The 22,623-nt window shown below is 40.5% G+C and overlaps 1 protein-coding gene and 1 pseudogene across 1 annotated transcript; one reads left to right on the forward strand and one right to left on the reverse strand.

Annotated features, from left to right (window-relative positions):
• The window catches only part of LOC147900880 (uncharacterized), a 41,540-nt pseudogene extending 25,923 nt beyond the window's left edge, over positions 1-15,617 (forward strand).
• Positions 15,618-18,529: 2,912 nt separating this feature from the next.
• On the reverse strand, positions 18,530-19,424 carry LOC147900881 (protein BROTHER of FT and TFL 1-like). Its single transcript, XM_087376388.1, has 3 exons — positions 19,061-19,424; positions 18,764-18,894; positions 18,530-18,664 (listed from the first exon to the last, which is right to left on the reverse strand). Exons 1-3 carry the CDS (start codon positions 19,422-19,424, stop codon positions 18,530-18,532), a joined length of 630 nt encoding a protein of 209 aa, XP_087232514.1.
• Positions 19,425-22,623: the final 3,199 nt, after the last annotated feature.

Consider the following 22,623-nt stretch of genomic DNA (forward strand, 5'->3'; position numbering starts at 1 on the left):
AACAAGAAGCTCAGAAATATATACAAGTGACTCTTGTACCAACCAACCCTCGGCCATGCTACCTTCGGGTCTTGCATTTTGTCTCATGAAGCCCTTCAAGGTCTTCATGAAGCACTCGAGGAAGAACAACCATCGTGCATGTATAGTATCGCATATAGCAATCTCATCCACCAAATGCACTATAAGATGTAGTTGGCTTGTGAGAATAGAACGTGGAAATGTCTCCTCCACTAAACAAACCACCTCCACTGACATAACTCGAGCATTCTCAAGCGTGGTGGGATCTATTTCCTTTGAGCTCACATACCTAGAAATGAAAAAGTACAGCATATTAGCAATATGCATTCAAACTTGCATGGAGCATTGATACGCATCATATTTTGTATCATGTAAAGTACCTCACAAGCGTGCCCATCTTGTAAATACAATCTTTCACGTCCTTCGATGCACTATGTGAAATGCTAGTAGGTAGTATGAACTGAACCCACGAGGAGGTTGATTAGTTGCTTATAATTATTCACTCACAAATTTGAAAGGAAAAAGATATTATGAACATAAAATACTTACTTGGAGCATCTTGTGCCAATCATGAGATTTCAAGCCATATAATTGCTCTACACCTCTTTTCTTGCTCTTTGTAAAGGCTCCCTTCAAACACCTCACGCATCCAGTGGGAGTACGAATTGTAGTAATAGCGCGCTTCACCGTTGCCATCTCTAGCTTTGATAACATCCACGGTGCACGAGGTAAACAAACATGCCCATTTGGTCTCTCTTGTGGCCAAGCTTCACGCATCCTCCCTGTGGTACGTAGATCCTCCCTTATGCCTACGGAATCTAGCGTCCCATTCAAATGCTCCCAAATGGTAGATGCCACATTCTTAAAGACATGCATGGGATCAAGCAGGTTATTGATCTTGAGGTGGGACCAATATGGTAAACGATAAAAGATGGAGTATCTAAACAAAAGTTGGTGTTAGCGGGCAATCTTTATTTCCAGCCAATATAGCACACAATAGTTACAAACCCTTGCTAATCAGACACGTCTATAGATGTGCTCCGATAGTAATCCTCTCTTCCCTTCCCCTTTCTTCTCAGCTCATCAATAATCGTCTTTTTTTCTTCTTTCCAGTTCATCATGTGGCCAGGAAGTGCTTTGAGCGCACCTGATCCCCGAGATTCTACTTTTAGGGACTTATATAACCTTTTACGGCACCCTCCTAATCAAGGTCGATCCACTGCAGTTATGCTAGAAGCTCTCGCTAGCAAACCACGACATGAAATGCAAAAGGCTAGTACTGTAAGAGCCACGGTTCCAAGCAGTAAAAAAAGGCATCGTCCCACTGTAGAGAGAGATAATGTGGATGAAAAATGGTTAAAAGAAGAGAAAGATGAAGAAGACTCAGAACCCAAGGCTGAAGATGATCAGGATGAACTCACATCAATCAAAAATCTTAATCTGCATCTTAATGAAGCAATTACAGATGATGATGTGGGATATATCTGGGGTCAAAGGACGTGGTTTGTGAATGCCAAAGATGTGGAAGCTACAGCTGTCTTTACTAATAGCCGAAGCCTTGATATATCCTATGCACTGCAAATATACGAGGCTTTAAGAGATGGTAAGAAACCCGTGGTAAGCAATGTGGTCCTACGCTCAATAATGTTTTGTCCAATCAAAAATAGTTTTCTGGATCAAATAACATTTACAAGGCCTACACATTTCGAGGAAACCTTCAGTCGATTCTTTAAAGACACTCTTAAGAATATTCCACATGAACAAGGCGAAGAGGCACAAGGTGAGAATATGCTAAAGGAAGCAAAGAAGGAATTCCTCCTTCATTGTAGATTCCAGCCCATTGATGGTCAACATTGGGCTTATGCTTGTAATCAGATCACAAAGGAAGCAAAGGAGGTCAAAAGACTCACTTCAGAACAATTTGCAAAGATAAGTTCATTCCATTATTATCCTGCAACAATCTGTATATTCAAGCATGAGATCAAGTATTTAATTGAGTCCAAAAGACTTAATCATTATGTCCATGGAAAGCGTAAGATATCCTCAACATCAGAGGTCTTACAGAAGGCAAGGGTTATATGGACAACATTTGGTTCTCCAAATCCTAATTTGAAGCGAAAGGTCACAAAAGCAGACGCCGACACACTCACGAACTTCTATACTTCTTTGAGTGTAGTTGTGCCTAGGGGAACTCAAGAGCGAGAAGAAAATATGACAAGCCACAAGGTGGTGAGGGACAGATATGCCAACTACACTTCTATCATATTTCGTCTTGTTGAAGTGTTCAATGAGATGCTTGAAATGTGCATTGCTTGTGAGCATGGACAGTTGACCTATGAAGCTCCTTTGTTTATCCTTGGAAAGTCAAAGGTAATGGATAAGAAGGAGTTGATGGCAAGGATGTGGAGGCCTATAAAGTACTTACCTGATAAGTATGCATCCATGGCAGCACAAAAAATTTTAAAGAAAGAATGGTTTTTTGGAAAAAAAGACAAAGACCACTGCATGGAAGAATGCATCAATGTACAGGTGAGGCATGATGCAATGCATAGTGCCATTAAGTATTTGTTGTCAGAGAAACGAATTCCACTTACTCATTGTAACATTGACTATAATGTGGTCAAGCATATAGCTTCTTTGTCAACACCCAAGGTAAAGCTATGGGCAAATAGGTGGATTAAAAAGGATGAAGATGGGTCAAAAATAGTAACCTCTTATATGAGAATAGAAATCCCACAACAGGTTGTTGCATATGTGGAAAGATTAATCAACGAGATAAGGATGCCAACATATATGCACCAAAGCTTTCAATTCAATGTAGAGGTTGTGGCAGAGTCTGGAAAGCTTGTGAACTTCAGGGGAGTCTTAGAAGATGACTTCATCAAGAATGAGTCAGCATGGGATAAGCCACAACTATTCTTTATCAATGAAGTTTCTAGCGATGATATCCATAAGTTCATTGATAGAATAGATATACCACCATTAGCAAAGTGGCAATTTGCAACATTGTCATTTTTGTTGATAAAAAAGACAAACAAGCCATGCAGGTTACTCTAGAGCGAGCATATTCATCAGATTTGAAGATCTATAGTGGTGTTTATGTAGCAAAGAGAGGCAAGAGAGAATGTGGCATAGCGATTCAATCTCTTGAATCATTCTTTTTGTGTATGCGGAGTCCCAACCCTGATCACTCCTTCCAAAAGGACATAAGAGGGAATTCAAATAATTTGAGATTGATGCTAGAAGAGCAAGATATTCCCAGGTCCATACATTATCAAAAAAACAACTATGGAAGTCCTGCAAGAAGTGGGAGTCTCTTGCTTACCATGATGGAGAATTTGCTACCGGCAGGTTGGGAGGTCACCTTGTGCAGGATGGGATATTTATTTGAGGATCTCCTCAAAAAAGGCAACTCCACATATATTATTAAAAACAAGCATTTCATGGCTTATTTTCAGCTTCAAGCAGATCTAACCACAGGCTATGAAAAAGAGATAGACCACAAGGACATTGATGACATGGATGATTACCTTGAAGATCATAATGTCCCAGTTGATGATGATGAGAAGATGGACTTACATGACCCGTTCAGAGAGAGGTTGGTGGATGAAGAGAAACGTGATGATGCCTTCTTTGATAATTATGGCTCGCAGGGTTATGAAAAAAGGCCACTACGACAATACTTAGCGGTACGAACTCTCTATTTCTCAACTCAATACAATTTTTTAAATAAGATTTAAATTTAAGGATAATGAATCTAATCTCTCATATTTGTTTACAGGCAATAGAGGGAGAAGAAATGGATGAAGTCAATATGGAGGCACTCCCTTCTACTTCAGCAATGCAACCACCTCTAAATTTGATTGAAGAATCTCATGAGCACAAGAGCTTTAAAGACACCATGGAAAAGCAGAATGACCGTAAACATAGAATACAAGCTATGACAGAGACCCATTCTGCAAATTTAGCTACATTGGATAAAATGGAGAGCTCATTTGAAGTTAGGATCGTTTTGAAACGAGAACCTTAGTATTTGAGCGTTTTGATCGTAGCACTGTGAAGCGTGCCTCACTAAGTCCTTTGGTGAGAATATCTGCAATCATATGCGAAGTGGGACAATGTTCAATCATTATCATCCCTTTCTTCACTTCATGTCTGACGTAATGGTAATGAACAACAAAATGCTTGGATTTGTTATGCTGAACATAGTCTTTAGCCAGACTTATGGCACTTTGATTATCGCATCTGAGAGGAGTACTGGATGATGGAGGATGACCAATATCTGCAAGCAATTGTCGTAGCCAAACCAATTCTCGAGCTACTAGAGAAGCTGCTACATACTCAGATTCTGTGGTAGAAACAACAACACAACATTGCTTCTTACTTGCCCAAGAGACCAAGCAACCATTGATCAAGAAGCAATTACCACTTATAGACTACATAGAGAAGTGAGAGCTTGCCCAATTTGCATCTGTATATCCCAAAAGATCAAGAGACATCACATAAGATGATTCTGTATGATGTCGATAAACTAATCCAAAATCAAAAGTGCACTTGAGAACACGTTTTGTTGCAGACCAATGTGATTGGCATAGGGTTGATGTGAAACCTCAACATCATGAGTCAATCGAGTATTTTTGATAGAGCTCACAAGACAAGGAGTGGTCGCAGAGTGAGCATTCGTCAAGCCAAACCTTTGAACTGCATCTTGAATGAATTTTGTTTGTCGAAGTAGCAAAATTCCTTTATGACGAGATCGCTGAACTTGAATACCAAGACATGAATGAATGTCACCAAGATCAACCATATCAAATGCTGAGGATAAGATTTTCTTGACATGTTGCAAGAAATCGAGATTGTTGGAAACAAGTATGGTGTCATCTACATAAAGGGAAAGAATGACAAAAAGAGCACCATCATGTTTGGCATATAAGTTGGGGTCAGAGAAACAAGATTTGAAACCTTGAGATGTTAGAAACTGATCAATTTTCATGTACCAAGAATGGGAAGCTTGCTTTAGACCATAAAGAGCACGATGAAGGCGACAAACAAGATGGTCCTGACTGGGAAGTATGAACCCTTCTGGTTGCTCCATATAAATATCCTCTTTAAGATCTCCATTAAGAAAATAAGTTTTCACATCATTTGATGAATCTACAAATCAAATTGAGTAGCAAAAGCCAAGAGCACCCGAATACTTGTGCTACGAACAACGGGTGAAAAATATCATGATAATCAACTCCTGTAATTTGTGAGTATCCTTTTGCAACCAGACGACCTTTAAACTTGTCAAAAGAACCATCAGCTTTAGTTTTGGTTTGATAAACCCACTTACATTCAGCTCCCATGTGATTTCATTCTAGCATCGATTCCTAATGCTTTCACCTCTTACACATGGAGCATCCTATAGACACAGTTTCCATGAGCTTTCCAGATCATCACATCAATCTATAAGACATTCCAGCATCGGCTCAGTCATGTTGCATTACACCACCCTTGGATCCAATTATCACCACCTTTGATTAGGAGATCATTCCTCAGCATGAGGATATTTATGCATCAATGCAGTCCTGCCCCAGTGTAGTGGACATTATCAAGTTCAGCCATAGCTCAATGTTTCAACATGCACTTATGGCTGCCATATACACTCCTTACTGATGTTGATTAGTGGTCACTGGTTAGATCCAAGACTATAGATCAGTCCCTTCATATCAGCATTCGGTACTTGGGGACATCTTATGTTTTTTCAATTGTATTTCATGCTTCTAGGCCTTTATACTATCAACTCCTTCTTGACGAGCCTATGATAGATGTTACATCCCATGTTGATGGATGTTTAGCCATGCACACATCAGAAGACCTTCAGCTCATGATAGCTAAGCATACAGGTCCAACAGGTTGTCGTACCTTGTCATTTGTACGAGCCTCTTCATCAATAGAGAAAAATATCATACCTACACCTTCGTCGGCCACAGATTTGCAACCCCTTGATCACTCTATCCACATTAACTATGTGGTCTTCTTTACATCGCACCATTTGACAGAGATTATAGTTCTACTATAGCATACCTTACATGATTGTTGTTAGTTCTTTTGGGTTGGTCGCACCATCATATATCACAACCTATTGGATCACTTCTTCATGGCTAAATCGAGTAGCTTGAGATTCAGATGCCTCTTTTATAGAGCAACTGGACAATCCATAGTGACTTATGACATGTTCAGCCTCGACATGTTGAGCCTTGACATGTTTAGCATGCACCCATACACACTGTTCTTCACGCAGTCATCTTTTGATCGACCAGCCTTTGATTTGGGTGGACTTTACTTTCTACGTGTTTCCTTCTTCTTTCTTTTGGCCTATCTTCTAGGTTTTATTCCCAAAGTCAAAGGATGACCCACAACCTAAGAGGGAGAAATCCACCTTATGTATAGGATTGTTAGTTGTACTCCTTCTACATGCTTCCACTACAGTCACTGTGCTCACATACGCACATACTATAATTATTTTCAGTTTTCTTTTCATTTTTGGATGCTATCATATGCACCAAATGAAATCCACCAATTGTACATATGCCCTCTACTTACCAAGTGCAATTTAAGAGGGGCCATTGAGGACTCATTGAGGATGGTGTAAATTGCACCATACCCCTAGAGGAATAGTGGTAAACCCTAACCCTAACCCTAAGGGGTTCACATGTATATCTTCATGTTCATGTTCAATACAACTTAGTGTACAAGTAACTATATCATGTGCACTCCTCTCTCTCTCCCTCTCTAACTTTCGCTATTAGGGAGATTGGTTGACTGTGGGAACTTGCTTTGTAGGAATGATCCAAAGGAGCGAGCTACCATGGAAGCATTATTTACAAAAATGCATAGTTTCAACGTAAACGAGGATGTGGCAATGCAACCCATTGAGGAAATGAAGACATGTTGTTGAACATAGGCTGCATATTTTTTTAGCTTGACCGCGCGAAGTTCACTAATAGAACCTATAAGCTTGAGGATGTTGAGTGATGGCATGGTGATACCTGGACGCACCAATGAGTATCGCCTTCAATTCTTCTATGCTCGACCACCTTGAGGGCCAACAAACCCTCTTTGTTACTAGAGATGATCTGCTAGGAGCAGAAAGGTGTGATGCCAAAAATTGATATAGTTTATTTGGCATTAGTATTATTTTTATCTATGTTTGATGAGGGTTTGAGTATCAAGTGATAGCCTAGCGGCTCTCACTTATTTCTATTTTCTAAGATATTGTATGGGGATTGAGAGGATGAGTAAAATCGATCATTGTAAATAACATGTGTATGAATGATAAATACCTTGGTATGGGGTGAGAGTTATTTCTGTATGGGATATTATGGGGTTTTTAGAAAATAGGAAGAATGAGTCATATAAAGAGGTGGGTCTCATGTCCATGTGTTCCAATAATATAAGAGAAATCACATGCCAAGCATGTGGAAGGCATGTGGAGGAGTGTGGAAGAATGTGGAGTCAAGAGGAATCCTTCTAGAATTCCTATGTGGAATAAGGAGGATGTGGACATATGGAAAAGAGAGGGTCCCTATGGGCTCCATGTGAGGAGACTCCTGACTTTCTCAATATTTTAAGAGTTTTGAGCATCTTTTGATGGGACACATGGTAAGAGTAGCCAAAAAGGACATGGATGGTGAAATATAGGTTATGTGATTGATGGGGAAAGGAATCTATAGGCAACAATTGTAAATGGGTGAAGGAGGGTGACAAAATCTCTATAAAAAGAGCCCTCCTCTCCCTTGATCAACATTTTTCCACCATTGAACTTCATGCTGCTATAATTCTAGTCTCCTCAAGCCTCTCCCATGATCTCTCTCTCTCTCTCTCTCCTCTCTCTCTCTCTCTCTCTCTCTCTCTCTCTCTCTCTCTCTCTCTCTCGTAGATATCCTCTTATGTAGACTCTTGAGTCCATATCTCTCTAGTTTACTATGAGTAGTCTTGGAGCTCCCGCTCCCTCTTGTATGTATGAGACCTCTTTTTCTCCCTTGCATGTATAGCATATGGAGTTGTATTTGAGTAGAGTCTCACTCTATTGGAAATGAAGGTCACTTCAGATTACCTCGCTTGAGTCTTCTCTCCTTCCATTGTTCTTTTCTTCCTTTCAAAGTCTTCAAAGTGCTTACTCGGCCACTCATTGTGTGCACATGGTCCACCTGTTTCCCAAGCCATGAAGGGCATTCTTTCCCCTCTCCTAGACGACCTCTATGGGCTTTAGATCATTGATAAATTCTATGCATGGAAGGAGTATTCTCCCAAGTAGGGACCAGTAGAAGGAGTGTGTGGTTTTCATGGTTGTTTGACCCCATGTCAGTGTTTTTCTCATAACTTGTTGTCTATGGTTTGATTTGGACAAAACTTATATTACTGCGAAGCTCTCTTCAAGGAGCATCATTATAAATCTTTAGTTTTTTTATTAGATGTTAGAGACCCAATCAGCCCCTTCAAACTCCTCAATATATATCATTTCATGTCATGTCCATCTGCAAGATCTTCTTTCAACAACGTACCACTCTTATCTTTGGTGTAGACCGGCTTGCTAAGATTATGGCCTCCACCAATCCTTTCCTTCTCCCTATGCTTGAGTACAACATCACTTGGGATGTTACCATCTCCATTCTCATCAAAGGGAGGAAAGTATGGTGTGGTCTCTTGGAATAAAAGCTTCTTTTTAATGTTTCTTTGCCAGTGATAAAGATCTCTGTCACTAAGATTGGAAGTAGTAGGAAGTGAAGAGGTGCGTGACGTTTTATTACCCCCAACTTTGTGTCACCGCTAGCTTGGACTCAATGTGGTTTTCCTAAACCAGCCTAGTGGTTAGAACATCATGGTTTAGCTTAGACACCAGTTATGTGATTGTCTTGAACTAACGTGGTTGAACATAAATTAATAGCAATATATTTTGCAACAAAGCAGCAATATATTGTTATTTTACTAAACCCTCCCAGTGGTTGGAACATCATGCAACCATGGCTATTTTGGCTTAAACACCAGTTATGTGATTGTCCTGAACCAACGTGGTTGAACTAATTAGTTGTTGACTAGCTCAATGGTTGAAAAAATTGTATTTCTTAGTGCTTAAATTAGTTAACTTTAATTTCTTACTGTTTGGGTCATATACCTCTTAATTTCTAGATCAGGATGGCTTGGACTTAATGTGATTATTCTAAACTATCCCGGTGATGGTTCAAGTCAAACAGCAATTATGGATTGAAATTGTGATTGAATAGAAATAAAGAAATGAAAAGCAATATATTGGTATTGTATCATTGTGAAATTCAGAAATGAAAAGCAATATATTGTTATTTTCTAATTGTGAAATTTAGAAATGAAAATCAATGTACTTTTTATTGTCTAATATGTGAAGTTGTGACCATCAGGCTAAACTAGCACATTAGAATTTCTACTGTTTGGGTCATATACCACTTAATTTCTAGACCGAGATGGCTTGGACTGAATGTGATTGTCCTAAACCAGCTCGATGCTAGTTTATATAGTCATTATTGATTGAGATTGTTATTAAACAAAAATAAAGAAATGAAAAGAAATATATTGGTATTGTCTAATTGGAAAATTCAAAAATGAAAAGCAATATCTTATTATTTTCTAATTGTAAATTTTAGAAAAGAAAAGCAATATACTTGTTATTGTCTAATATATAAAGTTGTGATCGTCAAGTTGAACTAGCCCGGTAGTTGAAATTGTGACTGTCCTAAACCATCCCTATGGTTAAAATTGTGACCTTGTCCTAAACCATCCTGAGGATTGAAATTATGACCATATCCTAAACGTGACCCAGTGGTTGAAATTATGATTGTCCTAAACTAGCACGGTGGTTGAAATTGTTTTATTTTTCTAGTAGCTTGATTAGTTTCATTATTAGATTCATTATATGTTTTCCCGTAGGTTGATTAGTTTAATTAGACTGCATTTTTGCATGTACTATATTTTGTTTTGTTTTTCTCATAGTAGTGCATAAATGGGGCTCGATGTACTATTGTTCCGACATGTTGGGTCATCAAATGGAGTTGTATCTCAAGTCTATGGATTAGAATCCTGACATTTCAAATGGGGAGAGGAGCTTTGAGCATTGTAAGCTTGCAAAACACACATAGAATTCGGCAAGCTATGAATGACTTGGGATCAGTAGGTCATGTTGGAGCATTTCTCCATGCAAAGGGAGACCAAGTTTTGTAGCCTAAGGTCGCTATGGGAGCCAATGGTCTGTCCAAAGGGAGACCGTGAGTGGCACTGCATTAAATGTATTCGTGGCACATGCAAGCATTGCAGTCTGAAGCTGAAGAAGAGGCAATTTCATGTCTATCCAAATGAAATGAGGGAAGACAACCCTGTTGCTCTAAAATCAATGTTGAAGGATCCAATAAAAAGAGATGGCTACTATCGTATATAAGAGCACTCGGTCGAGGGAGCTTATAGGTCACTTGGTTCAATCCACCCCAAAATATGTGCTTCATAATTTCATGACCAACTGGCCAGATAAGCAGTTCAAGATGTGCCTTGCCATCCCATGACACTATTGTCTATCATAGATTTTAAAGAAAATTATTCATTTCAAGAACAAGATGAGATACAAAGTGCTCACTAGTCCAACAAGCAAATAACAATTTCTGTGCATATCACTTACAGTCAATTTCTTAATTCCTCTATGACTGATGCCAATCTTCTTGCTGACTCATAGGAGTCCAAGTTAGTGTAATGCACATACCATTTCCACATTTTGGATGATAGGGAACATAACACCTTATTTATGCAGCATGCTTTTCTACTTGGAATGGCTAAAAAAAGAAGATCCCCATGCAAAGAATATAAAACAACATTGGGTGTGGTCGGATGGTGCTGCCTATCAATTTAAATCAGCTCGTGGATTCTACTTTGTCTCAAGGTTCAAATCCATGACCAATCTAGACATGATGTGGAATTTATCTGGGTCTCGGTCTAGACATGATGTGGGATTTATTTGGGTCTAGCCATTGCAAGGGTGAACATGATTGATGTGGGGCTATTATAAAGCGAGCTCTTTTTAAACCCCAATTCACATGCCCTCAAGAAAATTTCAATGATGCCCATGATGTTGTAGCATGGCTCACAGCCAACCTCTCCATAGGCATGCATTCAACATACTATAAACAAAGCCTTAAGAATAGTGTAGTGCATAGGGTGTTCCATGAAGTGAAAGGGGATGAAGGATAAGCCAGCACGATTGTGAGAAAATTGAAGGAGTTTGTAGTTTGCATAGCATATGGGGATTTTCAAACAACCACCTGATCAAAACAAGAAGACTTTCTGGTTTTTTGCAATTTGTGCATCATAGGGGATCATGACAACTATGAGAACATTGCAACTGTAAGGACATGGGAGTGAGTTGAAGTTTTCCTTCTACTTTTAGATGGAGTAACAAACAATGGAGAGACAAACAATGACTCGCCATAGTTTAGGGAGAGTTTCCATGACCTCACTGACTATCTAGAAGATGGGGATAAGTTTATAGTTGTTGCTACCTTTGGGAGAATAAGGAAGATGACCCATACTTTGTGTTGCAGTGCGCAATACCTAATCACAAGGTTGAGGAAGCATTCAAGGATCATTGGGTCAAAACCTATAAGAAGTGGGATGTAGTAGTTGCTCGAGGGTGGTCACTCATCATATGTAACCCTATCACTTGAGTTCAACAAAAGGACATTTTTAATTTCTAAATTTTACAAAAGTTAATTTACATAAGGGAGTATCTAAAACAATTTCGGGAAAATTTTACAGATTTGTATAGAAAAGGGGTACATTTTATTAAATGAAAATTTACAGATAAGGGATTTTAGAAATAGGCCTTGAACGTAGGTGATATAGAGCATTTATACCTAGTGACCCCCCTGAGAGTCTTTGGGAGTCTATTTGGTGTGTCTATCATCTCTTCTTCTTCTTCTCTCTCAACATGGTATCAGAGCTACAAAGATTTTGCTATTGTATGCTCACTGTAATGAAGAAAGACAGGAAGTATTAGTTGATTTGATTACACAGTGCTTTCAGTATCTCATCACTTATTTTCTCTTGTCGATTTTGACATGTCTAACTTGATGTGGTTTTTTGGAGGTATTCTCGTGCGAATTTGAGAAAGTAATCAGTGGCAAATGGATCATAGATTGATTTGCAAATGTAGCTCTCGTCGTGCTCTTCGTTCTGAGCACTTAAACGCCCTAATCGGACTCCGGAGCAGAAAGTTATGTCAGTTTTTATGACGACTACTTTTTTCTTGGTTTCGTGATCAGCACGCTCGTATTGCTTTTCGCCAAGAATCTCGTGGCTTCGTGATAAACGTATTGGTTTCGTGATCCGCATGATCATAGTGCTTGTCGCCAAAAATACCTCCATTTCATGATCAACAAGTTCTGCTTTTCTTCAAAAATATCGTGCTTTCATGATCAACTAGCAAAGCTCTTTCTTGGCATGCATGCTATTTCTAGTATACTCCCATCCCACTTTCTATCCTTTTTTGGGGTATCTCGAGTTTTATATTTTTAGAGCGACCATTGTATTCTTGATTATTGATGTGAGCTCTGACAAACATATTCTCCCGCAGTATGATGGCAACGTCTATAATCGTCAATGGCTTTCCTTTTGGCCAACGATCTGTTTCTCTATTTCAAGGACACGATCCTTTTGGCCAACGATCTGTTTCTCTATTTCAAGGACACGGTTTTCCTGGTTGGAAAGTGAAGATGTTATTGATACTTGAAGGTGATAATCTTTCAGATATTGTTCTTGGTGATCTCGTTTGTCCACCCCAACCTGTTGATGCAACTCCGAATCATGCTCTTGTGACTCAAGGCCTTCTCTTTGAGCAATGGAGATCTGACTTTGTTGATTGGCATTCTCGTGATAAAGCAGCTCGTGGGTATATTTTATTTGCTCTACATGATTCTCTTATGTTGGATGTATTTGCCCTTCCTTCTTCTCATGCAATATGGGAATATCTCGTTTCTACTTTTGAGAAGAAATCTGTCACAGAGATTCTTTATCTTCGTAATATTTTGAGCACTCCGTACAAAGTTGGAGCTCCTATGACAACTCATATTGACTCATTCAAGAATATCGTAGATCAACTTGCTGCTGCTGGTCCACCTGTTCCATGAAATCAATTGGTGACCTATCTTCTTGACACAGTCCAGGATCCATTATATGATAATATTGTTACCATCCTTTCCAACAAAAACGAGATTGATTTTGATCAAACATGTATTTCTTTGATTGAGTATGCTCAATGACGCGAGCGTCGTAAAGACCCTCATGAATCTGTGATGATAACCATGGATGATGCAGATTCAGAGACAGCTTGTGTTGCTCGCAAGCTTCCTTTCTTCAAATATGGACGTGGTAGTTATGGACGTGGTGGTCATCCATATAGAGGTGGCAATTCTTCTCGTCTCAAATATCCTGAGAAACATTGTTCTTACTGTGATAAGCATGGTCATGTTATCTCTAATTGTTGGGCTCGGAAATATGATAAGGAATATGGTGTTACCACTAAGCAACCTCGCTTATCCAATAATTCTCCTTGTGAATATTGTGGCGGAAATCATCCATCCTTTTGGTGTTATAAGAGGCGTTACGATCGCGAACGTACTCAAGCATATGCTGCTCAACAACAAGATGCCCATATGCATCAAGAGGCAAATCATATATGTTATGATGTCTCCCTAGAAACGATACTTCATGTTCGAGATGGTTCCACTTTTAACGTTGATGCTGGTGCTACTGGTAATATGACATATCAATCTCAATGGTTACATAATTATCATGCTCTTCCTCACAAGAAATTGGTTTATCTTGCTGATGACACTACTTGTCAAGTCATGGGCGTTGGAGATTTATATCTTGGCACTTTTTCTTCAACAAGAGTATTGCGAGGCGTTCTCCATGTTCCAGATCTTCAGAGAAATCTTCTTTCTGTTGCACAACTTGTTGATCTTGGTCTCTTTATTGGCTTTGACCACACACAGTGTCAGATTGAAAAAGATGGACATACCATAGCAGTTGCTCCTCAGAATGGTAACCTCTTTCAACTTTCCTTAAATGATGATATTGCTAATGTGGTTACAGCCCCTGGTGATTTGGATTGCAAGCTATGGCATCATCGTTTTGTTCATTTGGATTTTGCCAAGCTACTTGCTATAAATCGTCATGATCTTGTGGATGGTATGAATCTCCAACTTGTCCTCACATGGGCCTATGTGAATATTGAGCTCTTAGCAAGCATCATCGAAAACCCTTTCATGCATCTACTTCAACTCATTCACATGCTTTATTGGATCTTATTCACACTAATGTATGTGGACCTTTTCCTCCATCCAAGTCTTTCTACAGGTATTTCATCACTTTCATTGACAGTTGGTCAAGATATACAACTGCATTTCTCTTGCGACATAAGTCAGAGGCCTTATCAGTATTCAAGCAATATAAAATTGCTGCAGAACTTCGTATTGGTTTTCGGATCAAGACCCTTCGTAGTGACAATGGTGGAGAATATATTTCTAATCTTTTTAATGATTATTGCATTGAGTGTGGCATCCATCGTGAATAAACTGTTCTCGGGGGGGTCACTCATCATATGTAACCCTATCACGTGAGTCCAACAAAAGGATATTTTTTATTTCTAAAATTTACAGAAATAAATATACATAAGGGACTATTTAAAATAGTTTTGGAAAAAATTTAGAGATTTGTATAGAAAAGGGGTACATTCTATTAATGAAAAATTTACACAGATAAGGGATTTTAGAAATATTCCTTGAACGCACGTGGTATAGAGGGTTTATACATAGTGACCCCCCTGAGATACTGTTCCATACTCTCCTCAACAAAATGCTCGTGCAGAGCATAAGAATCGCACTTCTCTTGATGCTATGCAATGTATGCTCCTTCATTCTAGATTATCTCTGAATGCTAAAGGTTATAAATTCTATGATCCCTCTTCTAAGAAGGTGATAATCAATCGTGATGCCATATTCAATGAGCAGTTAATGGGAGGGGCATGGTCTACTGAGGATGCAGAGGACACTGAGTCCTTACTTTCTGCCTTTCCTTTTCTATTTGATACTAATTCTACTTTTGATGTCATTACTACTCATTCATCTGATGGCATCACTGCTACTCCATCTACAGAGCAATGTGTTGACAATTTTGATTTGGATCCTGCACATACACATGCCTCTGATGATACTGTTGATATTTATGTTGATCTGCCTATTGATTTTGAACATGGTTCTACTCATGATTGTGTTGATGACTTTGAAATCATTGATCATGCAATGGTTGCTCATGAAGACCCTACTACTTATATAGAAGCTATCTCTTCTGCACAAAAAAGTCAATGGCAAGAGGCCGTGGAAGCTGAATATGATTCTTTGATCTCTAAAGGTACATGGGTTCTTATTGAACTACCTCCTGGTCGCACTCGTGCTTTGTCCAAGAGGCCAAACTGTGTATTGGCGAGAGAGTCTACCCATGAGAACACCGTAATAGAGCTGCCACTAAGGGGCTTATGCTAAACGGTCAAAACCAAGTCATGTGAGAACATGTGTATGCCAAAGATCAAGCCTATAAAATGAAGATGACAACTGCATGTCCGTAGTAGCCAAGAGGTTGTACAAGGCTGATGGTTGGATATGTGTGGGAACCAATGCCATAAAATAGTCAACAATGTGTGACTTTACATGGATGGCATGTGTGTGTGCAAATGTGCAACAATCCTATACATATCTGAGGAAGATTACTGACAAGTGTCAAATTGACATGTTGAACTACCGAATGCCAAGAGATTGAGCTAGCGCCAAATGTGTGAGTGTGTACACCAATGATAGAACTAAAGGGACTGATGCCGCTTGGAACTAATCGGGTAATGTGGCAATGGATGACTTGGCTTTGTGGAGTTGGATCTCCTCTAAGGCGATGCTAGTCTACATCTAGAATACACCTCAAAGTGCAAAATGTAGTAAATGAATTCTATTTGGATTCATTTTATGTGCTGGGTGTGCTACAATGGATTAGGAGATGGTTTTGATGATGAAGATTTAATGATGTTGACATGTAGAAATGTCAGATGGAAAATCTAAGGTGCTCAGCACGTACATCATGATTTGGCAAGCAATTTTTCTTTTTGGACCACTGCAAAAGTTCTCTAGATCAAAAGTTATGGCCATTTGAAATATATGCCAAATCTTTGTCCAAGGGAGTGCCAAAATAATGATGTGGCACATGTGGTGACATGGCAATGGGAGGTCACATGCATAATACAAAGAGTGTTCTTGTATGGCACTCAGTGCATAGGAGGAATTGTTGATGTGGACTCTGTGTTGACATGGAGAGGCTAGGACTGCACTGAGTGCCACACAAGCATAGTGCTTGGAGACGAGTCTATGGTAGTGAGGCTTAGTAGAAGATGTGGTGCCATTTCTTTGCACCTGCATTGAGTGCTACTATTTGCATGGAAGGTCGACCGTGGGATGATATGCATGAAAGGTCATTGAAGACTGGGTTGCGCTCCTTCATTGATGGCAACTGAGAGTATGGCGGCTATGGCATAGGAGCCTTTATTGCAGGGTCAGCGAGCTAGTTGAGAGGAAGTCTTTGCTACTTGCTTGCTCCTTGGGCTGCGCCTCAAGAGCCATGGTATCTAAGTGTGTCTGCAATCATGTCAAAGGAGGAAGCTCGTTGATGGCTGAATTTGGCCAAGGCATCACTCTGCAGGCACTGTGTTGAAGGTGTTGCTTGACTTGGAAGCTTGGTTGGCCAACCTTAGGAGCTCTACAAAATAGGTTGTTGTTGGAGTGGCTGCCTTATAGGAGTAAGGCCATGTAGATGAGAGGTCGGGAGCTTCTGAGCCTCTTGTTTGCAAAATTGGCTCGTGGACTAGAGCCCTTGTTATACAGCTCTTGCTACCTTCCTTTGGAGAGAGAGTTGAGGAGGAAAATTCCTGGAAATAGAACCTTACACATCTCTCATGAAATAAACCTCATACATTACATGATCGCTCAAGAGACCATATCTCGAGCTCTAGGAAGCAGATTCCTGATATTTCTAAACCAAAACAGAGAGGAGAAGAATCTCTACATGAAGAGCTAGTGTAATGAAGAAGATGCCTCAAATGGAGGGCTTATGACTTGATGGACAAGGGCTTACACCCTCTCTGACAAAAATTTCTCTCATTGGAACATGCCTCACCGAAGGAGGGCTTGACACTCATGAAGGGAGTGGGAACACTTGGTGCTCTGATACCATGATAGTGGAAGTGAGAGAGGGAGAGAGAGAGGAGTGCACATGATATAGCTACCTATAGACTTTTCTAAAACAATCTAATATTATGTTAAATAATACACATCCCACTACACAATCCACTATTATAATGCAAAGTACTATCTAGTATTGTCCTATCAGGTGGTGGAGGCTAGAACAAGAAACATGTAACAACATTACATAACTAAGATCATGATCTAGATTAACTTTGTCAATCACAAATCTGGTTGGGAAGGGTGTTATTGGGATGAACCGACTCTATTTATCTGAATAAAACGCGGCTCTATTTACACCTATGTATATAAATATTACATAAATAAATATGATATATAAGTAGATCGAAGCAGGGGAAATTGACTAAAAAACGGTGAGCATTGATTGCTTATTGGTGTGTATGGACTACATATCAATTAATATGAGTTAGTGGCTTATGCAAGATTAGTAATGGAAATCCTAATGGGGTTTGTATATTAACTATCCATTCTTTTGTGAATTGTATTGTACAGAGTTGCTCTCTCTCTCCCTCTCTCTCTCCATTTGCTTTCAATTGCATTTTGGCATATCCTTGATCCTTAAATATCATCTACTATCCATTAGCGTAGTTACCATTACTGACATAAAGTGTTTGTATATTATATCAAAATTTAAACTCCATATTTCTCCATTTTTGTTGATCTTAGACTTCATTTCATTCTCTGGCACATGAAGTTCAGATTCATGCAAGTACATTGAAAATTAAAAGCTAAAAAAAATATGTAGCTCGATGTTGCACAAGTAAAATATCTTTTAATAAATTAATAGTTTAGTAGGCCTTTGTCTGCCATGCCTCCCTTTGCCCGGATGCATACTATTCTTTGATGGATGTAAGGTGATGCTAAAATATTTAGCAACTTTTGCTACAACTCGAATGCATGCTTCTATGGGCAATAATGTATTGGCAAGAAATGTGTGTTTTAGAGTCATCCATTTGTTAGGGATTGTTTTTGAAATGAAAATGTATGAAGACTGATGACTTGAAAGTTTGACATCATTTTCGCGCGAATTATTTTTTGAAATGAAAATGTATGAAGACCGATGACTTGAAAGTTTGACATCATTTTCAACTTCTCAGAATTTCATGGCCAATTATAGACTCTCATGGTGAACAAAACCTCAACCGTTTCCTTGTCTAGGCGTTGAGGTTGATAGTAAATACCAATCCTGCCACAGGATAACCCAAGTTGTAATGCTGTGTAAAATTCTTGGTGCTGAACGCATACGGCAACGAGGTAGTTATGTTCTTGATTGGCTCGTGCCGATGTTCCTGTCACATGAGTAATGCAGCAGAAAGTTATAGTATACCATCGTAGAACTAAGAACGCATACTCAGACATATTGACATCGAACAATACCATAAACGTACGCAAGGGTCGTGTAATGAAACCTGTTTGAAAAGAAGGTTGTAATAACGGTGAGTTCCATAAGGAGTTGGAAACGCCAATGGCTTCGCGGGCGGCACATAGTGCAATACTACAGTTCCTGTTTTTGCCACATCTGTGATGGATGCGTCAACATAACTTACGATTAGTCAAGGGCGAGAACATGTCGTTAACATTAATGCGCCTGCACTTCGCAGAGTCGAAGTTAAGCTGAAAGCCGTAGTTGTAAGGATAGAATCACTTAAACAGTTAATTTAATTAGAGATACGTGTTTGCTTCACCTTGGGAAGTCAGAGTTGAGCCCGGAATATTGGAAACGATGTAATGTACGACGCTTTTTAGGACAGGAGTATTAGGATTGAACGCATCCGGATCCACAATGATAAATGTATAACCAGCTCCAGGTTCGGCATCTGGACCAGAGATTTGCACGCGTGGCGTGAATCGGGTCTGATTGAGCGATAGCAGCTGTCCATTCTCTTCAACCGTAGTGCCCGCAAAAGACACTGTCAAGGTGATGTTGGGAGTCTCGCCATACGCATGAAGCCAAGGAGGAATGATAGAATCAATGAGTGTGGTAGCATCGTAGACCTTTGGAAACGCGAGGAGGAGAAGAACGTAGTGCAGGAGGTGATGAGCAGCCATGGACGGTCGATCGAGGTATAGTTGCTTCAGAATTAAACGTACGTGAAAAGTTCTAGAGAGAACCCGAACAAGTGAATGGCAAAAGTTTATAGATCAATAATAGCGAAGAGCTCCGTGTTGATGTTTGTTCGTGAATAAAGTATAGACATTTGTAGGCGGCACAGGAGTACCGTTCCAAGCCAACTGTCTAGCCAACCTTCACGCATACGCGTTGTAATCTGCGATAGCGAGTCAGTCGGACATTAGAACTGTACATTTAATGAAACGGCTTTTTCCAAGTTCTGGATGTTCTAGTGGTGACGTGGTCTGTTGATTTGTTAAATATTGACGTGAGAGAGGTTCAAACTTCAGTAGTACAGTGTACTAATTAATGTCTTACAAGAGGCTTTTCAGTTTTTGTTGAGTTATTCAACAGTGTACTACGCGTTTGGGCCCTCAGGATTCGGGTCACGGGTGGACGAATGGACACAGATCACTCAACCAGAGCATTGAACGTGGAGCCTTAGTAAGAGAACTGTAACGCAACGAATCATTATTCTTTGGTACCTTGACACTGGAGCCTCACGAGCCCCTTTTGGCACCTCTTCAGGTCTATTTGGGTGATGATCGGTCTCTTCTAGCGACAGGTCACAATCCGACTTCACAATCTGAAGCCCTCAGGCCGTGTTTGCCGTTTCCTAAGTTCCCGCCTGCATGGTTTCTTTTCCGTTTGGATGCAACGCACACAAGAATGTTTCTTCATCTAGAAGGTTCTCTTCATAACAAGCGTGACATGAACATTTCTTCTTCTAATTGTGGACGATAGAAAGTTGGTGGCACCCCTAAAGCACTATCAATCAACCATCAGCAAGAACAGCGAGCATGACTTCTTTTTGAGCGTTGCCAATGTTTCCGAGGGTTTGAAATTAGGTTATTTCTCTCTTCCTTCTACTCTACGAAAACTTGGAGAGTAGACACGCACGCGGCACCTTCTTAATTCAATTCTTTCTTTTTCAATCAAACACATTCTTAATTCAATTCTTACTTTGTCAATCAAACATAGCCTACCTTTACAAAGGCATAGCCTACCTTTACAAAGGCAGGCCAAAAATTTTTGTCAACATAGCCTACCTTTACAAGGCAGGCCAAAAATGACTTCGAACAATGGCTTTTGTAGCCTGCTCCTCCTCCTGCTTCCTATTCCCTTTGAAGTGTGAACCCCACAATTCGATGTTAAGATGATGTAACTACGGAAGCTCCCCAAGTTAGCCGCACAATGACATTAAAATGGAATTAGCCCTTGAGATCTGCCGCTATGATCATCTCAAAGATGGGAGCTTGAGATCGATCGCCAGGGATAACAGCACACGTCTTCAGCAAGATACGCCTTCAAGGCCAGCAAGGCCAGGGATTGCAACACAAACGTCTTCACACTGCTTGTCCACGGGTTGCTACGGATTGCATGACGATGACGGATTGCGATGTGGATGGAGGGGGTGAGAGAATATAAGCTTCACCTTAACCTCTCTTTTTAAAATTAATGTTTTTGTTTTTCAATGTAGCATTTTGGTCATCTATTCAAGGTTGCTGTTGAGAAATGTGAAGAAGTAATTGAAACATAGTAGAGAGAGAGACAGTGAGAGAGAGTGTTTATTAAAGTCTACGAAAGACCGATGGGTCTATATAAGAGAGAGAGAGAGGGGTCCCTAGCCGGTAGTAGGGGTGAAGCTACTCGTCCATACAATGTATAGACTTGAGGCCTTCCACACGACCTTCTTCTAAAAATCACGTGATTAGAATGAGAGACAGGACCAAAAAAGATGCTTCAAGGCTTCCACAACCTTACCACACAACATCGGGCAAAGCGAGGAGATGGGAATCCTCTTCACAAGTGAGCCACAGACTGGAAGCCAATGATTTGTGATCTTCCACAACATGAAGCTCACTTTCCCTGCTAAACGGTGCTTCCAAATTTCTCTAAACCTGTTTTGCCACCAATCTAGTCCTATTCTCACATGCCATTTCTTGTTGAGAAACGAGAACTATGGCTCTTTCACCGCCAAGTTCCTGTATATTGTCTTTGCCACCGTGATGCGATTGAGCCTAGTTCTGCCCCCCATGATCCACTAATTTTGACGACTGTCCATTGCGCTTATGCAATTCGTTGGCCAGTCATCTAGGATACGCTCCACGATGGCTGCCAACAAGTCGGCTTCACCCTGACTCAGCGTGAGCCTGAGGCAGAGATGCTCAAGAGAGTACCAGGCTCCAGCCAGTTGCCTTTGAGTTCCATATGTCCTCCCACGTTTTGATACCTTTTTTGTACATACTGCAGGCTCGCAGGAGGTCATGGAGGGTGAACGGCTCCCACCTAAAGGCTCGGCTCCACCATATAGATTCGGCCAAGCTGGCCTCACATTTCAGCCCTTTCCCCTTCCCCCACCCCTACCCTCTCCTTTTATCTAACTAATTAAATTTTTGCTTGCTACCGCGACAACCCAAGAGACCTCTCCTCCCTTCCCTCCTCCCCTTTCCTCTCCCCCTTTCCCTTTTCTCTCCTCTCTCTTCCCCTACCCTTCTTTCTTGGACACAACTTAGCCCCACCCTTTCCCCTCCCCCCCATCACCCACCCCTACCCTCTCCTTTTATCTAGTTAAAATTCTTGCTTGCTACCGCAACAATGCAAGAGACCTCTCCTCCCTTCTCTCCTCACCTTTCCTCTCCTCTCTCTTCTCCTACCCCTTCCCCCCCACCTCTCTCTCTCTCTCTCTCTCTCTCTCCCCCCCCCCCCTCGCTCTTCCCCTTTCCTTCTTTCCTTCCTCGTGGCAATGCAAGGGGTTGCGCAAAAAAAAGGAAAAAAAATATTTTTTTGCAGCTACCACGGCAGCGAGAGAGCTACCCTATCCTCTCTTCCCTCTCCCTCTCCCCTCTCCTCCCCTTGCCTCTCTGCCCCCCCCCCCCCTCTCTCTCCGTCCTCCCCTCGCTCTTCCCTTACCTTCTTTCCTTCCCTGAGGCTTCCCCCTCTCTTTCCCTCTCCCCCTTCCCTTTCCTTTTCCTTCTTTCCCTCTCTTTCGCTCTCCATTAAGATGCGTCATTTGAAGATGTGTGCTTCACTCCATGCAAACACATCTTAAAAAACCTTTGTAATAGTTATTGCAAGGTGTTTATAAAGTTCTTTGAGATTATACCGATGTTGCTTTCTGAAACTTTGAAAGGTGTT

This window comes from Dipteris shenzhenensis, chromosome 6 (genome assembly GCF_047967505.1).
Source record: "Dipteris shenzhenensis isolate YYH24624 ecotype China chromosome 6, Dip_SZ_1.0, whole genome shotgun sequence".
Taxonomy (NCBI): Eukaryota; Viridiplantae; Streptophyta; class Polypodiopsida; order Gleicheniales; family Dipteridaceae; genus Dipteris; species Dipteris shenzhenensis.